This window comes from Protobothrops mucrosquamatus, unplaced genomic scaffold (assembly GCF_001527695.2).
Source record: "Protobothrops mucrosquamatus isolate PMUCROS unplaced genomic scaffold, P.Mucros_1.0 scaffold4191, whole genome shotgun sequence".
NCBI classification, from domain to species: domain Eukaryota; kingdom Metazoa; phylum Chordata; class Lepidosauria; order Squamata; family Viperidae; genus Protobothrops; species Protobothrops mucrosquamatus.
Window position 1 is genome coordinate 1 of NW_015390116.1, and position 26,610 is coordinate 26,610.

Here is a 26,610-nt window from a genome sequence, read left to right on the forward strand (position 1 = left end):
GTAAAGAATTGATGAAACATTTTAGGCTGAGACCTAAGTGAGGAAATGCAGGAAGGAATATTTTAGAAAATTAATGTGGGAATGATTTCAATGTGTCGAACAGTAAAATTGGAATGAAAGCTGAAAATCTTTGTATCCTAGAAAAATAAATGATTAAAAAGAAATCACAAATGTGGTAAGAATGTTGAAAAATGGTAATGCTTCAGGATTAATGAGGGTAAGCGGTGAAATGTCAAAATATAAATTATGGAGTATCTGTGACACGTTTTAGCAAATACGCAAAGACTGCATCTCTACCTGGCGTTTGGAAGAATGTCATTGCTGATCCCCCCCTAGACAATGGCCCTTTTATGATTTATGGAGTTCAACTCCCAGAATTCCTGAGCCGGCCATGCCAGCTCAGGAATTCTGGGAGTTGAAGTCCACAAGTAGTAAAGTGGCCATCGTTCACCACCTCTGCCCTATTCAAAGGAAAAGGTAGCAAGGTATGCAAAAGCTACAGGCCTATGTATCTATGTGAGATGCAACATTACCATTTTTATTGTTCCTTACTTATTATCTGTATTCTATGTAATACTGCTTACCCCTCAAAAAATACAGTGATAAGCATGTATGTAAGTTTATAACGACAAAATTCAGTACAGTATAAATAAAATGGGTAAATAGTAATGCATCAATGGCAAAAACAAAACAGTTGCTACATTTTATATGAAAAAATGTACTTTAATTAAATAAATCACAAGAATTGTCTCTTACCCAATCCAGTCTGAATAATGCAAAACAACTAAAGCTGGCTGGCAGAGCTGAATTTTATTTCATGAGGACAATGATGATTTTTTTTCAAAAATTAATCAAGGAAAGTTATAGGATTTGAAGTTTAGCTCCATAATTTTAGGATTCCCTTGTTACAATATTTGCTCAAACTGAAATGAAAGGCTATCTTGTGACATATCCATCAATATAAGGGGATGGGAAAGCCATCTAAGTGTTCCATATCACTATGTCTGGCACATCTATGCTGACTGCTAGAATACACTGTGGACTGATTTACTGGCACGAAGTAATAAGTAATTATGAATTCTACAGAAAATCTATGTATGCTGAAGCAAAATGAATGCAAAGTCTTCAGCTAATAGTCTTTTTGGCACTTAGCCTAAAAAAATATAATGGATCTAAGTAGCCATCAGAGGAAGATCATGTTTCAAGATCTCAACCTTTGAGTTTGCCAATTGGAAATTTTGCAACTTGCCTATCCATACAATTTAATTGATGTACAGACTAAAAATGAGAAATGTAACACTTGTTAAACCAAAATCAACCCACCATTCATAATATCTGCATCACAGAATAGCAGATGTATCATCATCAATAACCACCATCACCACTAGGTGATATCTACTTACCTGCACATATCTGATCCTGGGAGGTACTGAGAAAACCTTGAATGAAGAAGAGGAATTAATCGGAGGTCACACCACCTCTTTTCCCATCTAAGACCTGAAGATGTTGGCCATGAAGAACACGAAAGCGTATCCTGAAAACAGATTCCAAATATCTTTCATGTATTAATTTCTAATAAATATTTACAATTAATAAATATTTAGTCTGTTTCATTGTTCTTGCCCATGCATGGCCATTAGATTTTCCACTGAACTGAAGTATCATTAGATTTTGTCAACAGTTCTATAGAGTCAAACCTGTGTTTCATTGCACCCTATTGCAATTAAGTACACCCTAATAAATTAAATTCTAGCACTTTTTGCCACCACATAACTGATTGATAGTAAACAATTTTTACTATTTTAAAGCAGACTCCTAAGAATACTATGGATAGTCAAGAAAACAAACAAATGTATCATCACACAAATCATCCTAGAATTCTCACTTGAGGAACAAATGACCAGGTTCAAATTATTATACTTTGGACATATTGTGCAAAAATCTAGTCCTCAAGAGAAGGAACTAATACTGAGAAAGGTAGAAAGAAAGAGAAGATAACAACCAATAAGGTAGATGGACTCAGTTGCAGTAGTGATTTGAATGCACTATTGGAAGACATGAAAGACCAAATTAGGGACATGATGGAGAAATCTATCTATATGGCTGTCAAGAGTCAACACCAAGAATCAATCAATATTTCATTCATTATGAATAAATAAATTGGTTGTTGAATATTTTAATGGAAGCAAAAACTCATTTTGGCCTAATCTCAGCATTCTCATAGTTTCAGATCATATCAAACACTTTGTTTTCAGCTCTAAGCTTAACTATATATAGTGGTGCTTAAAAGTTTGTGGATCCATTTAAATTTTCAATATTTCCACATAATCATTATCTAAAATTATCTGTTCCCCCAGACAAGTCCTAAAACTAGATAAAAATAGTTCAATAAGTTAAGAAAATCTATTTGTTTATTGGGAAAAGTTATCCAAAACTAATGTTTGTATGTGGCAAAAGCATGGGAACTTTTAGGATTATAATTAATTTGAAGGAAAATTAGGGTCAGGTGTTTCAATCAATGGGATGATAATCAGGTCTGAGTGTCAGAGGTCCTTCCTTATTTAAAGAAGAAAATTCTGAGTATTCACCATGAAAGAAACACATACACACACTGGCACACCCTCTAACTTCAATGTATTCTGGTGCTCAAAGGGGAAAAAATAGGATGTGTTGAGGCTCCAAAGACACAAAGTGTGAAAAAAATGCAAAGGCCCCAGGAAAAGCTACATTAGTGAATTGTTGTAGGGAAAAAAAAGTCAATATATTCCTGATTGAATCCATCTAGCCTATTTTAGAAACATGCTGAATACTAATGCTGTAAAGAATTTTTATTGCTGTTGTTTCTTGAGTCTCTGGGTCAGTCAGTACTATAATATATTAACCTTGAGAAAAAACATTGAAGATACCTCTCACAGTTTTAATCCTCCAGATCCCATCATCCACCAATTAGCATAGTTAAGGGAGAAGGCTTATTTATATTTGCTTTACAAATTATAGAGTTTCCTACTGTATATTAACCAACAGTAAAAACACTACTCATTATTTACTATTTTACTGAATACTTCCAGCACTGGGAAAAAAACATTTCCAATTTTATTTATATATTAAGCAACCCTCATTTTGATTCATGTAAAGTAAAATGTTAACATACTCTTAGATTGTGTTCATATTTCTTAATCAAAAACATTTTCAAGTTCTTGACAGTCTCGTAAATCATTCTCTTACCGTATTATTGGGATGATAGTTAAGATGTAAACCACTGTCACACAGAGGTGAGGATGTGCCACTACTTTGATCACTAGGAACACCTAATAAAAATATAATCTATTTAAATACATGTCTGAGTTATAAAGACTTTCTAGTCAAAACTGACATTTGTCTAGCAGGGTTAGAAGTCAGCAACAGATGAAGGAAGAGTATTTTCTGTTTTGTGGAGCATTGCAAAGTATTGTAATGATACTAATCTTTGGTGTGAGAATTTCATGTAAGACACTCATGTAACCTACTGCAACATTCATTGAGCTTTTAACCATTATTTTTTAAAAACAATAATTTACAACTATATGATGTTAGAAGGCCCAGTATTTTATCTGCTCACAAAATCGCTGATCTGCTAAATTTCCCCTCCCCCAAATAACCAACTGAGGAAAGTAAAATGCATTAAGAGCATGAAGTAACCATGTAAGTAATCATATATATCTACCCTGAGGACAACCTTTATTTGTTTTATATGTAAGACATATTTTGATTAGTATACTATCGTGTTATGTAATAAAAACTGAGTGGCTTTATTTGTAAAGAGCAGCAAAAATTGATTTAGTATGTAAGAACAACCAGAAGTAATGTGTTGTGTTAAATTTCATTCTTCTCTTGCCGGAAAATATTTGGAAATGTTGACATTCCATTTTAGATTAGTTATAATTAACCACAATGTCCCTATGCTGACAAAATGCGTTTCAAATAAAATCCAATTTATTGTTCTGATCAAAGATCAGTAATGTTAAAAGAACTTGAACAAGGAGAATAAAATTAAATTAGTATTATATAAATAAGATAGTAAAATTGATAAAATAAGTCCAGAGTGGAAATTTTATCACATTTGCACTAAATATTGCCACATTTTCAGCCACACATAATTTGGTTATAGCATAGCTGGAATCTGAATGAAGATTGGTATAACCTTCTTATAGCCTTCTTCTGTATGTGCATGTGTGTGTGTGTGTGTGTGTGTGTGTGTGTGTGTGTTTGGGAGAAGATACTAGCTAACTCAAACAAAATATGGTTAATTTTAACTAAGTTAAAATTAGTATGAAATTTAACACAGCATGTTAACTAGGTTTTGCTGATATTTGCCAACTTCAAACAACCCAACTTCAAACAACCCAAGACATGTATATACTACTGAAACTCTTATGACTTAGCTGGGACAAACAGTGCATCATAGGGCAACAATGTTTGAACCATGGTATTTCAAATGGGCTAACTTCAAAATGCTTCCAATATCCAGGACCCATGACTCCCATGGGATTGAAATTTGGCAAATGTTGATATTTTCAGTACTGCTGTGCTGCCACACCAATGCCCAGAGGTTCAGTAGATTGATCCGATCCTAACCTTCCATAGGCTGGTCTACCTCAGTGGAGGTAGACCAGTCCCTCCATAGGTGCCAGAGGGTGGTCAGCCATGGCCAAGCTGGCAGGGAAATCAGAAGTTGCTCCCACTCCCACTGGTTTTTTGTCCTTGGTCATGTTTCTCTGTTTAGCTATTATATTGCTTACCTTTCAAACAATGACCCAATGGGTCATGGGTTGTCTAGTAGGTTATAAAGTTGGCTTGCATGAGCAAACATAATTAAACTTAAACACAATTTGATATTAAATATATGCTAATTGGTTATTTAATTAGGTTCTACTGGGATATTGTTTAGATAAATGTATTAACCAATGTTAGCAATGCCTGTAAGTCTTTGAATGATATTCCAGTTACCCCCTCCAACCATCTTATCCATTTTTTTTATTTATCAAGAATATTTTTTCTAATCCACTATCCAGATATGCTAATAGGGATTTATAAGATTCTCAACTTGGATATGCTGTTTGGAGTGCTGTTATGTTTGGAATAAAATACTCAGTATTCTGGAGTTTATCCCAAACTAGGATAAAGGGGGCATTTTGCTTTACCCCATTGTTTCAAATGTTTCCTGATCCTATAATCTTTTCCCCAAGGCATGAAAATATGAAGCATGCATCTGTCAATAAAACAGCAGGCACTAATTTTCTGGATGATGTGCAACTAAATCACAGACTTAAGTCATGCTGTAGTTCTTTGTTTCTACTGGTTCACTCTGAGAGATGATGAAAAATCTTCAAGATAGCCTTCCTTGAGTGGAGAAGAACCAGTTCAACTTCCCTGTGAGTGCTGATCAAAATATATCCATAGCAATAACAATAGCACTTAGACATATATACTGCTTCATAGTGTTTTACAGCATTCTCAGCTGTTTACAGAGTCAGTATCCCAACAATCTGGGTCCTCATTTTACCGACCTTGGAAGGATGGAAGGCTGAGTCAACCTTGAGCCTGTCGAACTTGAACTCCTGGCAGTGGGAATACAGAGTTAGCCAGCAATACTGCATTCTAACCACTGTGCCACTAGGGCTCCCACTGCGACACCATAGCTCTTGCATATAAAGTGCAAGAACTCTAGACAAATGATAAAGTCTAACTGTCCTCACAGCAAGTTTTAATCACATGAGAAAACATCATACATTCCAAGCAAAGATTCCATTTCGTGTTGTAATAATGCATAAGTGATAGAGAAAAGTTCCTTCTGAAACCATAATATTTTCAGGAGAGAACAAAAAATCTACTGAGAATAGCTGAGACTGCATAGATGTCAAGCCTAGCAAAACAAGGCCAAAGACAGGATCATTTTTTAAATTGTTTGTTTATCCTGCTTTTCCAAAGAAAGGGCAATTAATAAATTTTGTACTGTGACAACTGACAAGTACCAATGACTATTGAAATCAGCCTTTAAAGTAGGATTGCAAACAGGGGTTCCTAAGAACAGCAGATTCTTATTTCAAAACCTTTTATATGCTTACATGCACAATCTTCATTAAGGGGCAGTTTCAGAAATGCAGGCGCTCTTTTGAGAAAGGACACAGTTAGGGTTACCTCTTCTCCAGCATTCCGAAGAACTTGGACCTGAGAAATAAATGAAAAGAACTGAAACAACATTCTTCCTGGCACAATATTGGGATTTAGCTTTCCTTTCATGCTTATTTAGCTGAAGAAGAAAATTATAAAGTATTTGAATGACATCTTTGCTATCTTTAGATTTTCTTTTGAATTCTTCAATGAAATTTTTTTTAAAGCATTTGTCCAACCTAAATTTCTGCTTGATCAAAGATATCCCACCCTTCATTGCATAGAGATTTGAACTACTGTAGGTAATTTGGAAAGAATGTGATTTAAAAAATGGAGTTCATATCAACACAACTCCGTAAGATCTACAGAAAGCTAGATCCTGGAATTGTCACCAAGCAAAATAAAAATCTTTTCTGCAAAACCTCAAATCTGAGACACCAAGACTCAAAACAAGAACAAAATCAGAGCATTTCAATCATTCAGGACCCTCCAAGCAGACCTCAAAGGGAGTGTTTTGGCAACACAGGACCTTTACAACACCACTGAATGAGAAATAGTTCAATTCGCATACTTTCAGGCAATCTCAGGTCTCAACAATGGGTTTTAACATATTATAATTGCTAAGTGGTATGTTACTTGTAGTTTGTCTCACATGTAATCCTGTATGTACACAACCAATCTATCCTCACTTTCCCTTTGCCCCCACCACTCCAATTTAGAATCCTATGCCAGTCTAGCTACGCTACTTCTGATGGTGTAAGCTGCAGCTCACAAAAACATATTTTATTAAAATGTGTTAGAAAAGATGCTATCAGATTCCTTCTGATTTTTTTTTGCCACTATGGATTAATGTGACTCTCCTGCAAAATTTACTGTATCCCACAGTAAATCAGTTCACTGTCATCTTCCTAGAGCATTTCAGAGGCTGTGGTTATAGCTCTCATTAATGTTCTCCCTCTTCTGTCACTGTCTCGTGTTACCTTGGGCCTGACCTTCTATGGTTTATCATTGTTTTCTTCTTCTTGCTGATTGCCTAACTTGCAAGATCCTTTTAGCTCATTTAATTTTTATTTTTTATGTGAGACTATGGCTATATTTTCCATTCACACAGTGGACAGTAGTTGCTTTACTACTCTCTACTTACTACTATTTGCAGCTACAGCATTCCTTTACAATTACATCAACAGATATTTGCATATCTAACCACACTGGAATAGTGACACACAGTATGAATTTCCGCTGTTTGATTGGAAGGGACTTAGTGAAAAGACAAACTGGCTGACAGCAGCTTTTAATGGTTGATAGGAAAGATAGATCAACTGGACATGTTTTATTTATGAATTAATTGCTACTTTTCTTTAAAACTAGGATACATTTCCGCTGCTGTTATATATTTCATTAACAATTACTTTTCATCATATATTTTACAACATTTAAACTTTGTTACAAAGAGTTTAATATATTTCTCCATAGCTCTCAACCAACCAAAATGCATTTTGGAAATAGATACATATATCTCCTATAAAATGTAAAATGAGAAGTTCATTTCTAATTAATGTTTTATCTAGTTTAGCTTCCCCCTCACAAATAACAGTTTAAAAGCCAAATTTTGTTCAGTTGATTAAGCTCACAATTTGAATGTTTTACAATACACATCACACTAAGGCAAAGAAAGCAATCTGTGATCTAGGTAGTTACTGCCTACACAAACTATTCAACACCAGATTTTCCCTTGTATTTTTCTGGGAAGTAGTAAATTAAAAACATGAGTCATTCATTATTATGAATGAAATAACCTTTGCAGTTGAGTGTCCATGACAAAAAGCAAAATATTGTTAGAGGCATACTGTGTATACTACCACACAGGGAAATGAAAGGATCAAGATTAATTAGCAATACAACTCCATAACACAGCATTCCATTCCACTCCATAACACAATAACCTGGAAGTGAAAATAAAAGATAAAAAATAAATAGAAAGTTCTGAATGTTGAAGATTTTTTGAATTCTCTCTCTCTCTCTCTCTCTCTCTCTCTCTCTCTCTCTCTCTCTCTCTCTCTCTCTCTCTCTCTCCCTCCCTCCCTCCCTCCCTCCCTCCCTCTCCCCTGTGTCTGCGTGTGTGGGTGTATCACATAGCAAGAAGAACTGTTGGCAGATAGACCAAGGCAGTCCTAGAATGGATCCCACTTGATAAAAAGCATCCACGAAAGAGACCTAAAACAATGGATCAACGACAACAGCATGTATTGCGGGCCCAAGTGACAAAAAGAAAGCTCAGGATCGCATTGGTTGGAAACATGAGGAAGAGGCTTTCATCCTGCAGTGGGTATACATTGGCTAAAATGATGATGATGGACCCCCCCTTGGCTAACACTGCAATTAGATATAATAATAATAATAATAATAATAATAATAATAATAATAATAATAATAATAATAATAATAATAATAATAATAATAATAATAATAATAATAATAATAATAATATAATAAAGTTGGGTGGCCTATAGTATACACCAATGGCAATGTCATTTTTTCTCCCTTTTATATTGACCCAAATGCATTCAAGACAGTTTTCGTCATTGTTGTGTTCTATTTCTATGGAGATATAGTTATTTCTTATATAGAGAGCAACTCCACCTCCTCTTTTATTTGATCTGTTTCTTTTAAATAATTTAAATCCCTCTAGCTGTGTGTTCCATTTGTGGGTTTCATCCCACCATGTTTCTGTAATGGCAACAATATCATATCTGCCCTCATTGACCTGAATTTCTAGTTCACCCTGTTTGCTGTTCATACTCTGTGCATNATGGATGCAAACCATCTCTTTTGTACATTTTGTCATGGGACCAACTACTGACATCATGACTAATATATCCAAAGCCTTCCCCTTTACACCACTCCTTTAGCCACATATTGAATTGTGCTATACGCTGGCCTTTTCCGTTTTGATCTTTATACACTGGTATAACCTCTGAAAAAGTTAGCCTACAGCCTATTTTGCTAAGCTCCTGCCCCAAGCTCTGGAAATCGTTCTGCACAGAGAGTACATCTTTTTGGGACAGATCGTTAGTGCCTTTACTTTCCAAGTTATCATGAACAAGACAGCAACTTTTATTTTCTCATTAGCTGGAAATACAGTGTCTCAAGGAGCATCTAGAATGAACTTAAATGTGCTCCCTAGTCTCATAGATGATCTTTGCATTCTAATGTTTCCTTCTAATAAATTTACTCTGCTTGTTTTGAAGCTGACGTTGACTTATAACCCTGGTTAAGTTTTTACTTGCTTTTTTTTTACTTGTTCCTTTGAAATCAGTACTTGTGCTTTCTGGGTCAAAGAATCTAATAACTGGCACTTTCACAAACAACCATACTGTACAGATTTTTCATCAGCTCAGAGACAGGGTGCAATATATCCCTATCTTAGACTAAACAACATCCTGACCATAAGTGAGAAATCATCATGACAGCTTTCATAGAACACACACAAACATATGCACACACTTCCTCAATCACAAGAAAAGATGGATGGTACCTATGGAAACATAAAATTGAAAAACTTAAGAGAATATATCCCTGGTCAGACAAAAGAAGCAAAAAATCACTATCATACTTTCCACCAGATAAATTCTTCAGAATAAAATAGATAAAAGTTATCTGGGATTCCCTGTAGAGAACAGAGGTCCTAGTTATGAAGCTGCTCTCAAACTATTGGAAATAGTTTTCTCATTCTTTGGACACTAGACTGAATATGAATACATTTAAAATATTTAATAAAGATGTCAACCATGAGTCTCAACAGTTATAATATAATACAGCCAAATATTGGTTATCACTGTTTTCAAAATGGGATTGCTTGGATTAACATGTATTAGTCAGCTTTACTTATAAGCCACTTCCTAAACTAATCTTGAAATTCAGTTTTGCAAATTCAAAAAGTTCTTATTGAGAAGTAACTTAATTGGTGAAACAAAAACCTTCTAGAACATCAATGAACTTTCCCCTCATCCCCAGCTTAGTTTTTCAAAACTTGACAATGACATAAACTCAAATCCTTTGACAGATCTTTTTCTGAAGTAATACTTCTAATAAATACTTGAAGCTATCTTGGTTTATAGTGGAAGCTGTTCGGCCTTTAGTATCTGTTGAGAAAGATACTTCTGTACTGCAGTAAAAAAAAATTAGTGTATCACTTGCAAACCATATGAAATTTGCTTTCCTGATTATTTAAATCAATCCACATCATGATACCTTTCATATACAGATGAATAATTGCGCTGCATTTGTGGTGCATGGATGGTAAGCCTCTTGAAAGTAGTTTTTGCTTCCTCTCATATACATTTTGCACATTTGTAAGCAGTTATATCAGCAACACATTGGATCTCATAAATTTATTTTTAGCTCCATTTCTATTAGGCAAAACACTAAAGATGAACTGTACTGCAGTTTAAAACATTTAATGCATATCAAGGAAAAACAACTATGACGTTGAAATACTTTCTACTAACTTGTACCTAGAGTGAAACTTATAATGTCATCTTTCAATCAACCTGTTTATTTACCCGAAAGAAGAATCACTTTTCTTTTGTATGTGCAGGATTAATCATAACTGGTAATATTTATAGATTATAATGCCCATGATCATGTTTAATAGAACAATGGGAGCTATAATTCAGAAACTACTGTAATCTGGAGATATGAGCATTATCCTGCATAGAGCACAGACTGACAAATAGATTTGCAGATTGACAAATAACTATAAAAACGCAAGCTATTAGATCAGCATTATAGTGTTATTTACAAAAGTCCTAAATGTAACTAGCATTTATTGTTCAAACCATTTGAAGATAAAGCAGAACATATCAAGACATTTGCATGGCACTTTGCACTCTTTGGATATTATAGTTTTTTTCTTAGAATTTATCTTTAATTTTGTCCCATTGCGGCTTTTATTTTACTTCCATTTCATATTCCTAATTAGAAAATATTCTTAGTAAAAGATACCCTTGACAGCACTTAATTAATATTCAGGCTATGATTTCTATTGGAGGCAGATAGAATCATTTCAGCTATCATTTTCCCCTAGACAAGAATCTACAGTTTCAGTAGTACAAAAATTGCTAGCATGATATTTGAAGTGCCATTGCAATAATTGATAAATGATTCCATAGACCAGCTCAAGTTGCTTTGATACTCTTTATATGCATTATGAGAGTAGTTCCAAAATTCTTCAGCAAGCATGGTCAGAAGTCAGGTTTAGGAGCTGCAGTCTCAGGATCTAGGTGTATCTGGAGTCTAGCATCTCAGAATATTTATCTACTTAACAATTTTATCAGAATAGTCATTAGTCTATGAGAGACTAAAAAATATCTCATTAACTATAAAAGGAAACATTACAAATGCCCAGGTAAACCCATATGTGTAAACTGTCTATAAATTCTAAATATGTTTTAAGTATTGTTTTCATTGAAACAATGCAAAAGTTCTCATCAATATAGAAATATTTCATGCTGAAATAGAATATATAACAAACAATGCTATGCACATCTTTCAGAACCATTTGGAACTATCTATAACTTTATTTATTTATTATTAAATCTATTTGCTGCCCATCTCACTATCTCAAGTGACTCTGGGCAGTGTACAATGCAGTAGCTTTAATTAACTTTACATTTTGCAGTCATGCTCAAATGTGTGTGTGTGTGTGTGTGTGTATTTGTGCATACACATGTGTGAGTGAACATATGGATGGATGGATGGATAACATTTCTACTATCTGCAGCATAATAATTAATAAATAATTAATAATGAATTAAGATACCTCAAAACAGAGTAACGTTATGCTCTTTTAATTGGCCTGAACAAAGGTTTTCAGAATTTTTTGAAAACTTAACCAAGATTTGAAAATTAATCTAAATACTTAAGAAGTCATCTGTCAACATTTATGCCATTTCCTACTACACTTATAATATAATAAGTGTACTTTAAAAACAGAATTTATGTTTCTTTAAATAGGGTATCTTCTCAGAGGACTCTAAATCCATGCTTGCTTCTTTCTGTTATCAAATAAAAGCTTTAGAAAAAGACAGAAGTAGATATAACAGAATAATAGAATAACAGAGTTGGAAGGGAACTTGGAAATCCTACCCCCTTCTCAGGCAAGAAACCCTATACCATTTTAGAAAAATGGTTGTTCAATCTCTTCTTAAAAACTTCCAGCATAGGAGCATCTACAACTTCTGGAGGCAAGTTGTTCCACTGATTAATTGTTCTATCAGGAAATTTCTCCTTAGTTCTAGGTTGCTTCTCTCTTTGATTGGTTTACATCTATTGCTTCTTGTCCTGCCTTCAAGTGTGTTGGAGAATAGGTTGACTCCCTCTTCTTTGTGGCAGCCCTTTAGATATTGGAACACTGCTATCATGTCACCCTAGTCCTTCTTTTCATCAAACTAAACATACCCAAATCTTGCAATCATTCATCACAAGTTTTTGCCTCCAGCAAAAATATGATTTTTGCATTTAAAAATGTAAACTATATATGGAGCCTTGAAGATTGGAAAAGGTGTCTTTTGAGAGGTTTTCAATAGATCTTCTCATGACTTTCTCCCAGGATAAGCAATCTTCACTTTATGGTTAACTTTAATTTTATTGGGGGAATGGGGAAAAAATGTGAAAGGGAAATTGAAACTTTGCTGGATACAAAAATATACTTTACATGCTGGTAAACTACATCCTAAACCTAATATTTAAAATAAAAATTATGGGATATTCCCCTAAAAACTTTCAAACTACTCTGGCTTTAAAAATAGCTTTTGCCAACTAATTAAAAATGGATTGTTCTATCATGAAAATCCATCAGGAATTTTGAAATTATTAAAATGAGATATTTAACAAGTTTTATAGTTAGTACTGAAAGAAAACTACAATATGGTACCAATTTACCAATATGATGCCAACTTACAATATGATACCAATATACCATGAAAAATATGTTCGGTTTAAAAAAATTGATGAAAACAGTATCTTGTTCTCATATCCAACAGCTATCACTTAAAATATACATATTAATAGAGTCAAACCTTTATTGATCAAGAAAATTAAAATAGAGAATAAAATTACATTCCTTGGGGATATCAAAATCTGTAAGCCATCAAACTGCTTTACATTAGAACTTTATTTTCTTCTCATGTACTCTTATTTAGATTCCTAAACTAGAATGCTCTTAAATTCTTACAAATTATATTTTAACAATTAACTCATTCCTCTACAGGGGAACAGGCAACGATAACCTATAGTTATCTGTATCTATAACATATGTTAAGTCACATATTGTTTGTCTCATAGAAGAAGGAAGATCTTATTTAATGACTCTCATATTACTGTTCTAAGATATAGGTAGTCCTCAGCCTACAACAGTTTCTTAACAACCATTCAGAGTTACAACAGACCCCCCCCAAAAAATCTATTTATGACTGGATTTTGAAATTATAATGGTTACACCCCCCCACACAACAGTGGTCATGTGATTGCATTTTGGATGTTTGGCAATCAGCTTACCTTTATAGCCGTTTTCAGCATTCCACAGTTGCATGACTACAATTTTTGACATTTTTTACCAATTTTTGGCATTTATTTCTGGTTTCCAACAAAAAAAACCCCTCCCACTGGACAAAATAGATTTGCTTAACAACCATGGTATTTGCTTAATAACTTCTGCAAAAAATGACAAAAATCAGCTCTTATCATGTGATGCCTCAACGTATAATTTAATGACTTACAATCATAATTCATATATAAGTTGAGGACTATCTGGAGTAATATATTCAAAGCAGTTGAATGAAAATAAATGTTTCACCGTACATTTTTTTTGAAAGATTGAAATGTTAGGTTGTAGATGTTTGTTTTAAAAGATTATTTCCCATAGTACTGCATATCATTATTAAATAATGGTTTTACTGAACAAATGAATCAGACATCAAAAGAAATGCTAAAGAAATATGCTGGGGAAAATCCTAAATCCTGGGACACTTGGCTACTGTACTGATTAGAGAAGTACCCCAAGCATCTACACAGGATACAGTCCATTTCAACTATATGGTAGGTGAACTCATGGTATTCTAGATGTGATAAAAGAAGGGTGAGTTAATAGAACTGAAGGCAATAGAATTGACTTTGTAACAAAATAACATACATATATCCGTGTTTGTGTGTGTGTGTTTGTGTGTGCATGCTTGTTTACATTCTTATACCAAACTGCTTTCTTTCTAAGAATTTAAATGAATATATATTAGAATGGATGAAAAAAATAACAATTTTCTCTCAATGGGTTCAGGAAAATTTAAAAACAGCTCAAGAATCTCAAACTTGAGTTTCTCAACCTGACTGATTCTCAACTTGAACCTCCTGAATACATTCTTAAATTCCTTGGTTATGAGCTCCCACCCCCCTATTTTTTAAAAAATAGCTAACTAAAATAGAGCCAAGCAGGCAATAAGACCTTAACAAGAACAAGTAATTTGACCTGAATCAGTAATTTGGTGGGATAAGAGAGACTTTAACATTTTATCTCCCATTATGTTACCAAACTAGACCAGATCTGGACTTCCATACCAACTATTTACATTGAAGTAAAGTTCCTACTGACACAAGTGAGAATTTTACTTCCAGTTCAAATAATAGTTATATTGAGATGCAAAAACAAAATCTTCACACCAAGCTTGTGATTTTATATGTATTTTATCTATAATAACTTATTGAAAACTGTGTATTCTTCATCTTGATTTTGTCTTGTCTCTCTGACCCTTTAATCGTGTATCTTCTGAAGATAAAGCATGAGGAAAGATATTTAATGTCCTTGTAAAACCTGAAGGTTTAAAATAACATCTAAAAAATCCTTCAAAATAAATTGCTATCTTGCAAGTGACACTTCATTTGTTTTATTAAAGCAAGACCTATATAAGAAAGAGTCTAGTTTTGTCTTACAATATTCCAAGCCTACATAAAGAGATTCTCAAACTAGGCAAAAGGAAGTAGTCTCAACTGTTACAGGTGACAGAAAAATGCCATTTTCCCACTCTTCCTAGAGGGTTGAAAATAAAATATGTTCAACAAAATATTTTCATTTCTATTTTTTTTAATGGGGGAGAACACACTGGCAAAAGTCAGTGTTTCCCCAAAACTTTGTGCATACAAAATACCTCCAGAAAAAAATTGAATCCTAATATAATATGAGTGATGTCACATCAATGAAGAAGGTACACTATCGAAATGTTATAATCATTTAACAACTTCAGAGTAAAATAGAGTTAAATTATGTGGGAGCATAATGAACAACTAATAAAAGTGTACATCAGTTTACATTAGGAAGTGGAATGGGTTATAAAAGGTTATAAAAGCTCACCACTTCTTCATGCCTGCATTTTCTTACGTTAATTCCATTAATCTGTTGAGGAAGAAATAATAATTTGAGGAAAGGGTCTTCGACTTTGCATGCAGGAAGAATAAATGTATAAGATCTGACTAAAAGAGAACTTGTTTACCTACCTGTAGAATTGCATCTCCTATGAACAGTAGGCCTGAGAGTTCCGCTGAAAGAAAGAAAAGAGGAGGGAGGGAGGGAGGGAGGGAGGGAAGGAAGGAAGGGCGTTTTTCATTTCAGCCTTCTCTATAATTTTCTACTAGCAGTATCAGTGAGGCAGTACAGAACAATAAAAAATAATTGAAAAATAAACTGCAGGTTTATACCATACCCAGAGTGCAGTGGTGGGATTCAGATATATGAACAACCGGTCTCTGTGTGGATGCCGCTTCTGGAAGTCCATTCTGGGCCGGGGCAACAAAAAATTAGCTACTGGTTCTGCTGAAGTGGTGCAAACCGGCTGAATCCCACCACTGCCAAAGTGCCTTAACTGATTTCTCTAAAAATTTGAAAGAAAAATCTTAGCATATGGGTTCACAAAGAAAAAAAGGGGACTGTCTCCAGTTATCTCTGTCCAACCTACAAATCTGCAAAGACTTCAAATGCTAAGGTGACCAATCGTCCTCCTTTAGGGAGGACAGTCCTTCTTTTGTAGTCATTTACATAATAACTAATAGGCATGTAAGCATAATTACAATATAAAATGTTATTGTTATATTTTTATTATGCATTTATCATATTAATTCATATTCTGTATTGTTGCAATGAATAAAATGTTTTATTTACGATATTATTTTCTTCAATTTATTTGTGTCCTCCTTCTCATTGTAAAAAAGTTGGTCACCTTACAAATGCCCCATATCCCAGCAATTAAATAATGTCTGATCTGATGGGATTCAGGTGTTCATCTAGTTCATTTCCAGGAGCTGGACCAGCATATTATACAGACGCAGGTTAATTTTATGAAGTACATGTTTGGCTCTGGATTGGTCTATGTTATTCTTTTACTGTTTTCTTTTTTGAATTCTACTGCTTTTAGTCCTTGTTAGTATTCTGAGTCACTTGGTGCATAGCGAATATTGAGCATATTGTGCTCACATTTGTAATGAAATTTCCCCATTCCCCCCCCCCAAAGAAACACACAGTTAATTTTATTAAACAAACTGAGTAACAGCTTACTTCGTTGTTCTTTGGAAATTTTGGAAACAACCACAGGAATATTATGCTCTGCTCCTCCCTATGAAATAAAGAGATCATACTTCACTGAGTCTACTGTTAACTTATAAACACTACATTTCTTTAGCTTTAGCTTCTTTCTTAAAAAATGTGAAATGAGTAAAATAACTCATCATTCTTTTTGCTAATGACCACATGAATGCAATCAGTCCTTTTGTCAAGGAGAAAAAAAATGCTGGCAATATCGTGATACATACATAAAAAAGAATAAATTATTGACAAAGAAATACAAATTCATTACATGTTTTCCCAGATTTCTCATAGTATTATGGCATCAAATCCACTTCATGAAAAGCAAATGGGCCTAATTCTCTGGTTACTTTTGATTTTCTGTTTTCCATTCTTACATGCACAAAGGTTAGTAAGAAAATGAAAAGAAAATCTGGCACAAAATAAAATAAGAATTCAAAGATAGTTAACAAATGACTGTTTCACATTGAGGGGTAAAAAAACAAATGAAAAGCAAATAAACTGAAGACACACTCTACTTTTTAAAAAGTCCATTGGTTTATGTTGCCAGGAAGGAAAGAAGGAAGAAGGCTTTGAAACTATAAATTAATTTATTTTTTAAACAGTCCTCTTTGGCTTTTCTACACCAAAATTCACTATTCAAGCATCAGAAGTTTTGGGGTTATTTTTTAAAAAAAATATTTGTATTTAAATATTTATTGGCTGTTTGAGATTTTTTAATGTGTAAAAATGAAACTATTCTGTGTGCATTTCATGCAACATGCAATCAAACCTACAATCAATATTCATGGGACTTTCTTTGTGTTAGAGATGTCTCTGAAAATGAACATTATTTACCTCTTTAGAAAAATAGATTTAGTGTTGGTACAGTTTGATTGAACCAATTTTGATAACACGGAATCTTAAAATGATAGTGTGAGTTAAGCGGAAGCTCAAAGCAACAATCAAGACAGCAATAAATGAACTGTTTCTAAATTTTAAAAAGGTAGATTTTGATGGAGGCCTTCAGAGAATGGGTCACTGAGGTAATTCTAAAGCCAGAAAGAAGTTAATGCATTTCTGGGGGTTGGGGAATGTTATTCAGAGGCATGAGAGGAAGAAGAAGGGAGAAGCTAATGAGATAAGCCCATTTGGTCATTGTCTTTGTACATTCGATGTGACATGAAAAGATCTGAAAACAGCTTCTCCCTACTTCTGATTATAGTAATGGTATAAATGCAGATACAACCTTATGGTTAAAGTACTGTCATCTGCATGAAGTAGCCTTATTATTACAATGTGAATTGGAACTCTGATGGTAAAAGCATTCATCCATACACAAAACTCTCTGCTGCAGAGAATTACCCTGAGTGCATGGAGACCAGCTCTTTGTGATGTCACCAGTGTGATTGTCTCACATGAAATGCAGACAAAAGAGAAGGAGTTGCTTGCCATTTCTTGATGTTGGATTAAACAAACAAAGGTAACCCCTAAAAAATAAGTCTTCAGAATCATGGCCAGTTCCAAAAAGTGACAAGGGTAAGACAAATCTTTTGCATCTCAGACCCTTAGCTTCCATTTTGAGATAGTCGGCTATTCATATCAAACATTTAGGTTTGAAAAATATAATAGGGGGAAATGATTAGAAGAACTCAAGAAGCAGAAACAAGGCAACTACAAAATTTAATTTCCTATTTTGCTAAAAACCATCAGTAAATATTGATGTTTTGACTGCAACTTTTTAGTAAAGAAAGATGAATATCAAAAGCATTTGAGAACAAACTGTTTATATATTTTCTATTTCAGGCTTTATGCAATTATTTTAGGGGACAATGCATTCATGATTTATATTTATCTCTCACTGCATGAAAGGACAGTAAAATGCAATTTTGGGCAGCACTCTATTTTATAACATTTATTTTTTTAATATAATAATGGAATAAGGGAATGCCCATTACCTTATATTTCAGTATGGTATTCTCAACATATTCTTCCATCTTATCATTGCTAAGATAATTGGATAATTTAACATATCTACTTATAGCAAAATTAATAATACCAAAATAACATTTTCAGTCTTGTTAGCAAACAAGTTTGGAATAATGCAGAATTGTAGATTTATTCATTGGCTGTAATGTGACAGTTATTTTAATTCATATTTTATTAATACCCATCTTAAGTGCCAATTAAGATCACAGTTTGAGTGACTATCTACAGCATTGTAAAAGTAAATAAACCTCTAATAAAAGCTTTCATGAAACAATGAATGGACAAAGAAGAATACAATACAATGGCAACCCACTGATCTTATTAAATATATTTCCTAAAAGATAAAATCCATGCTTGATACACACAGATGCAGACACACAAACATATATAGCAATAGGAAGAATATTGTACTACCTTTATACTTAATCCAAATCCTCCTACAGTTTGTCTTCTAATTGTTACAGTTCTTTCCTGAAAAAAAAATCAGATTTAAACATTTCCTTAAAAACAACCACAATCACACTGCATTGTCTCTTTTTGGCTTTGTGCTATATAACCATTCTGGAGTTTTGAATTTCAAATATGTCTTGTCACATACAATATTGCAAAACACATTTACCTAAAGTGCCAATCTGAATGACAAAACACAAATACAGGTAGTCCTCGGTTTAATGGCCACTTTTTTTTCAGTGACAGTTCGAAGTTATGACAGTGTGGTACTTGTGACTGGCCCTCAAAGTTCCAGCTATCCCAGCTTCTCTCATGTGATGGAGAGCCGGGTGCTTGGCAACCGGCTTACACTTATACGGTTGCAGTGAGTTTGTTCCCATAGGTTTCCACAGACATGTGACTGCCATTAGAAACCTTCCCTGCTAGTTTCCCACAAGCAAAGTCAATGGGGAAGCTAGCACAGAAGGTTGCGAATCATGTGGATAAGCTTCCTCTATACTGCAGCAGCCACTCTCAGTCCTGCCATACTTGCATCATGCCTCGCTGGCTCATCGTGCACTCTCATGTACTTTGCAGTAGCCACAAGTCCTGCCATGCTTGCACTATGCCAGCATCTTGCACCTTGCAGCAACCAACTGTATCTCACCCACATGTGACCCGCTGGGCTCTCCCTCACCCTACACATTGCAGCAGCCACCCCAAGCTTCACTATGCTTGTACTATACCACTTGGCCATTCTCATACCCTCCTGCAGGCAGCAGCAGCAGCCACTTACCTGCCCAGCAGCCTGTTTGTGAGCTGTCTGGGAGTTTTAATTTCTTACCAGCTTCCCACTGACTTTGCTTGTTGGAAGCAGCAGGAAATTGCCAGGAGATACCCCCTAAATGACCTCTGATCCTTGCTTAACAGCAGCAATGGGAAGCGCCAGAATTACCATCCCTAAGCAATGTGGTCACATAATGTCATGCTTTATTACTGCATCATTTAGCAATGGAAATTCCAGTTTCATTAACTGAGAACTACTGTAAGTGATATTTGTTTAAGTGATATTTATTTATTTTCTGGAATTCTAAGTGATTCAACTATAAAAGCATAACACAAAGATATATATGCAGTCATTTTTCAATATCTAAATCTCCGTGATTAGGCATTAGGTCTTCTCAAATGTTCCATTGACCAATATAAGGCAATCTGTTTTAAAATTAGCATTAAAGTCCATGAATAGCCTTGCTGCATTAGGCCAAAATCTGCATAAATTCAGCATTTTGTTTCTTATAGGAGCCAACCAGTTGTACACAGGAATAATTAACTTGAGGATTGGCCATTAATATTGATAGCTTTAATATTTTAACATTGTTCCCATGTAACAGGCATTTGTAGATAATTTGCCACTGTCCAAGTATAATACACTTCAAGACGATAGACTTGCACTTTGTGAATTTAGGTAATCCTCTTTAAAGTTATCCAAATTAATACCCATCACCACCGATTAATTATATTCTGTATGGAGAACAATGTAAAATGTCTTTTTAAAATCTTGCCAGCAGCTTCCTTGAATCACTTCTTTTCCTAACATTTTGAGAGATCTGTTCACTGTCTTCATAGTATCCATGGTATTATATAGCTTTGACCACTTCTACAATTTTCTGTTAAGAAACCCAAATGTTCTAGTCTTTCATAATGAGGGTTCAAGCTTCCTAAGCATTTTGTTTTCCTGTCCTGAATTTCTTCCACTTATATATCCTTTTTTCAAACAGAGCAACCAGATTGGTATCGGGGCAATGCAATGCTGGCAGTTCTATTTTCAGTCTGATTCTTAATAATCCTTAGCATGGATTTGCCTTTTTTGTACTTGTCATACATTTTAGATTGACCTCTCCACCATGATTCAAAAAGGATTTTTTTCACATCAGAATTATATTATTTTTCCTGGATAGTTAGAGACAAATATGAAGTGCATATATAAAGTCAAGATTTATACCCCAACATGTATCACTTTAGACTTATTTAAACAGAGTCATAGATAGTGTTATTTGGTTGACCATGCATCCAGTTAAAAGTCTTTCAAGAGCTCTTCACAGTCACTTTTTAGCTTTCACTCTATTGAATAATTTGGTATTTGGTAATGATCTGTGGCCAAATGGCAGGTGTTGTGTTGGCAACAAATATGAATAAAGGTGAATATTGTGTTTTTTTAGGATTCTATGCTAAAGAAAAGAAGGATCATAAAGAGATGTGACAAATTCAATATTTTGATTTGGCACAACAGCCTATTTCGTGATTTGTTTTGTTTGTTTTATTTTTTCAGACATTCGAAACTGAGTGTTTTCACCAATTTGTTCAAACAATAGTATGTCCCCCCCCCCAAAGGCCAGGATTTTTACACATCATTTACATTATAGCTCAACAGGGAAAAAAAGTTAAAGAAGAAATGAGGGAAAACTAGCTGAATTAATCATCTTCCTGCAAAAGGTTCCTTTGGAACCATCCCAACTACAGTGAGCTTTGCCTAATTTGTTTAGTTAGACTGACATTGTATATTTTATTTGGAATTCTTTATGTGCTGGTTCTTTTCTCCAGTTCTTATTATATCCCAATACATTTCTATCCAGAGTTTTATTTTAAGGAAATTTCTCCTTCAAACTTCCCCATGTTAAAAGCTACATGGTGGGAGTGCTATCCCTGATATTTCAAATTTGTTGTAATATTTATTTCTCGGTTTTGGATAAGGAAACCCAAAGCACCTTTTCTGATTTTCCTTAAGAGACTGGTCCTTTATGGAATGATGAAGAACTTTCCAGCCGGAATAGTGCCAGCCTATCTTTATTTTTATTTTATTTTATTTTAAAGCAAAAAACAAAACAAAACTGGGAAGCCATTGGAAGAGGTATCTTGGTAAAGTTTAAAATTATTCCTCCTACCTTGGACGTGTAAAAAAGCTTCAGAGGAAGAAAATCCTGGAGCTATTTCTCTGATAAAAATAGTAAATTCCATTATCTAATGGATATAAATTAGGTAATGAATTGCACATAATGTTAACCTGTACATAATGTTCAACAGAATATATCTAGTAGATGTTCTAGCTTATTAGAGAAAATTGTGGAACTTTTAATATGTAAAATCAGATATAATTTGATAAAAGGCTTTTATTGATATATTTCATAGGATAATTCATGAGAAGACATGAATTCTCTTTCTAAATTTTCCTCATTTATCTTTACTTGCTTAATCAACATTTTAATCTCAATCATCTAGTGCTATTCAATGCATTCTTAAGAAAATATTTTCCCTGACTTCTTAATCTTAAAGCAAAGTTATCCTATTACTCCATTTCATTCTTACAAAAGGTGCTTACAATGACTGCTTATTTTGAATGACACTATGCTAATAATATATTTTTATACTAACTATCTGCACTCATCAGATTGTGGGGGAACAATATAAAATTAAGAAGAAGTCATGGAACAAGATGTTAATCAGAACTGAAAATGGAAGCCAGAGGCAAGCCTGAAACCAAAGATCAAGAGATCTTATTCCAGAAGAAAGAAACAGGAAGTCTTCCTAATTTATCTCCCTGAGGGCTGTTTTTTTTAAAGACACAATATTCATTCTGAATTCCACAAATATCACTTCATTTGATATTTCTCTGTGGAAAAACAACTCTGAAAGTTCGAAATATATAACAGCTTTAATCTGGAAGCTACTATAAAGCATGGTACTTACTCCAGAATAAAATGGTTCACCAGACACACAGATGACATCTTGTTCTTGGATTGTCAAAATGTCTTTGGCTAAGTGCAGCCGCACTTTGAAAGGCTCCTGATTACCATCCTGTAGCAAACAAATCCCTGTCTTTGACTTTAAAATGCAGAAGAAAAAAAAGTTTTTAGTTGTCAAATTGTTTATGGACTATTTATTCTAAAGGGTCAAAAATAGTTTCCTTTAGTTTTTAATTGGAATATTCAGGAAAACCAATAAAATAAGGTATATCTCAAATGATCCTCAAATATACCCATTAAAATTACCCCAGTTATCAGAAGTAACTAAAAATATTGAAACATGCATGGCAAACATTACTAACAGAAGTTTGGAAACTCAGACATTAAGTAACATTTAAATATTGTATGTATCTGGACTTTCTACATGGATTATGGACTAAAACGTCTAAAATGTTATCATAAACTAAAAAGCTCTTTTGAAATAGCCGGGCTAATGTTTCAGTATCCTACATATGCATATAAAATACAACTTGCACATTACCTGATAGAGTACCAAACTGATACTTTTATGTTACAGTAACAACATTTGATTTATCTAATTAAAAATATTAGGATTACTCAACAACCAAGGCCTTAACTAGGATCACAGAAACACTAAAGGTTTCAGTCATGATAATTCTGTTTTATTATTATAATCCAGTAAATAACTCTTCAATGTACACAAACAAATTCAATACAATTGTTTTTCAGTCTGTAGCCTAGATTTGTGAATTTATAGATAAATTAAAATCAATCCACAGCTATTCTGGAAAGAGCAAGGTCACTATGGCTATTAGAAATGTTGTATAACCTACAACAGGTTATAGACTTTTTACTTCAAAACTTTTCTATCACTTTCCCCAAAAATAAGTTGACTAATTATCTTGATGATGTTTACTTTCCTTTCATTGGAATTTAAAGACATGTTAGATTTTCTGGATGGGCAATTTATATGTTTGGAGGGTGCAACGATCTCTGGCTTCATCTCTTTTTTCCTTTCTTGAATCTCTGAAGTAGTATTGACACATGGATAGTTATTCTAGTTCAGTTATTCCCAAAATCTTATTACCCAAGACAGAGATACCCAACATCTTACAACCTCTTTGGAGAGTTGCCAAGTGCATACACATCCAATTATGGAAATCCCATTGGAAACTAACTGTTTCTTGAAACAAGGAACACATTTTGTAAGCCTGTTAAGTAAATTCTATACTCTAGTACCCTTTCTCAACCAGACCAGCCTTCAGTTGTACTGGCTTTAAATACTAGGAAAAGTAGTCCAATACCACTGGAGGGCTGCTATGAAATATGCAGTCATTATGTTAGCCAATAAATATTATATATTAAGAATAAATATTAAATTTAATCAATTCCAGCAAGCTCATATCTGAGCATTGTGTGTAGACCTGGAATTAATGCCATGTTCACAATCTTAGAATTTTATGACTGACCATGTTTCTTCACACCCCTATCTCTAAATTTCTTGCTTCTTTGCATTTGAACTTCATGATAGCAGCATAGAGAATAAATACGGTTTTCAGGAGAAAGGAAAAACAGGAATGATGAAAAACAAATCCAGAGTGACATTTTAATTCTATTAATCTCCACCAAATAAGGTTAGCTGGATGGCACAAATGTGTTGAACAGTTCCTAATTCATTTGATGGTTTCCTGGGATAACATTTCTTGAAAAAAAAAGTATATAGTTATGTTGTGTTATTTGACTCTATATTCCTCTCCTGGCTAATTACCTTACAAAATCTCCTAAGAAGCTTGATGAAAAAAGCTAAGGGCAAGAATTAAATAACATCTAACTATACAGTAGGCCTAATTAAGCATCACAGTGAAATTAAAATAAGAGTGAGCAGTGGGGTGCACACAGGCAAAACTTATTCAGAATGAATAAGGAAATCAAGCATGAGAAAAGCAAAAATGAAACACATCCCAGCAAGCACACAAACACAATTCAGTGATATGAACCCCCTAGTATTATTTTACATTACAATAGTTGCAGCTATACAATACATCCTTAAACTATTATTCCAGTTTTGACTTTAAAAAGCAGTGATGTATATAAATTAGAGAGCTTTCAGCCTTTAGAATGAATAGAATTCTAATTTATTTCAGATCTACAATACTTCATGGTGATGTGATATATATTATCATGAAGTTTGACCTTGACATTTAATTATCAGTAGCATCAATTTCTGATCCCACTTTGGCTTTTCAAACATTGCAATACACACTACTTCAGAGATGTTTAGAAGAACACATCGAGGGCTTTTGTCTTTTTCACTTTTTATGGCAGCTTGCTAATTCAAAACTGTTTGCAATTATCTGAATAGTTTCTAATCATCTTATTCCATTCTTATTCAAATTTATCCATTATGCCACTTCCTTTTTTTTACATTCTCAAAGTAGAGAGATATGGAAGTTGTATTACATCATGCCCTCATGTATAAGGTTTTATGAGTTCTGTCCTTTATTGGAGACCAAAATGGATTTCTCTCTACACGTACCTCATACATAAGAGCATGACCTAATTTATTTATTTATTTATTTAATTACATTTATATCCCGCCCTTCTCCTTGCGGACTCTCTGGTCTGAGAGTTTAAGAAAAAAAAGTATGCTGTATAGAATATTTTAAAAGTGGCCTCTATATGTTTCTTCCACTAAAACCCCTGAGCTCCAGAGCCTAGAGATCATCTAAAACTAATGCACTGTATATAATCACATGAACAGAACAACTGACAAATGAGCCTCATATAAATTAAAGCTCATATTCTTTTGTTTTGGGTTAATGCTAATAAATTCATTATTATACTTAACACTTTTTTAATTTTCTAGCATTATTTATAATTAGTGCTTAATGATGCCAGAATATGGAAAATGAAGGAAGTGGAAGATTAGGAGATAAATGTAGAAAAAGCTAGGTAAATAAAATGAAAAATAAAGGCTTTGCATACCACATTCATAGTCCAATGGTCAGCATGGAATTAAAAGGATAAAAAGAATGCATGTGTAAATGTGTCCATGAACACATAAACAGTGTTTTATGGTTCATTGTTTTCTTATATATGCATGTTTATAACTGTACTTATGATATTAAGTGAAGTGTATCCCTATTAAAATCATCTTTACATTTGTGTGAAGCTTGGTTTTGTATACACAAAAACATTCAAAGAAAGGAAGAAGTCGCCTGTCCTTGCCCTGGCTGTGAAGCTGATGAAGTTTTGCTTTATCTTTAAATATGCAAACCTCCATTTAATAATTCATATAATCCACACAATATTTATCATGAGAATAAACAAGATAAAATAAGCACATATGTGCATACTTAAGTCAGAAAAAAATTGCACTACCTCTTCACATGCAGTCCTGAAATCCATGTGCTATGGCACCAAGAGATAATTGTCTAAAAGAAGGGAAAAAAGATATTTCATTACAGAAAAAAAATAAAAATAGCAAAGGAGAAAGATGCCCAAATTTGAGGTATCCCAATAGTTATTCATTAAATATTGTTCAATGCTAGCTAAATGTCTATTCTCAATCATCCAGGTCATGTTTGTCCCAAAGGTGTTTTTCAAAAGGCAACTGGACTTTCTTGGTTTTTTCCCTTGAAAACATTTCACTTCTCATCCAAGAAGTTCATCCAGAAC

The 26,610-nt window shown here is 33.8% G+C and overlaps 1 protein-coding gene across 1 annotated transcript; it reads right to left on the reverse strand.

Annotated features, from left to right (window-relative positions):
- Positions 1–1,403: 1,403 nt before the first annotated feature.
- On the reverse strand, positions 1,404–26,340 carry LOC107298681 (gamma-1-syntrophin; the record flags this gene model as incomplete). The annotated part of the gene is made up of 9 exons (XM_029286595.1): positions 26,314–26,340; positions 22,916–23,050; positions 19,157–19,213; positions 16,748–16,805; positions 15,694–15,737; positions 15,551–15,592; positions 6,105–6,207; positions 3,226–3,308; positions 1,404–1,534 (listed from the first exon to the last, which is right to left on the reverse strand). Coding segments are annotated over exons 1-9 (680 nt in total), but the record flags the coding sequence as incomplete, so codon positions are not given.
- Positions 26,341–26,610: the final 270 nt, after the last annotated feature.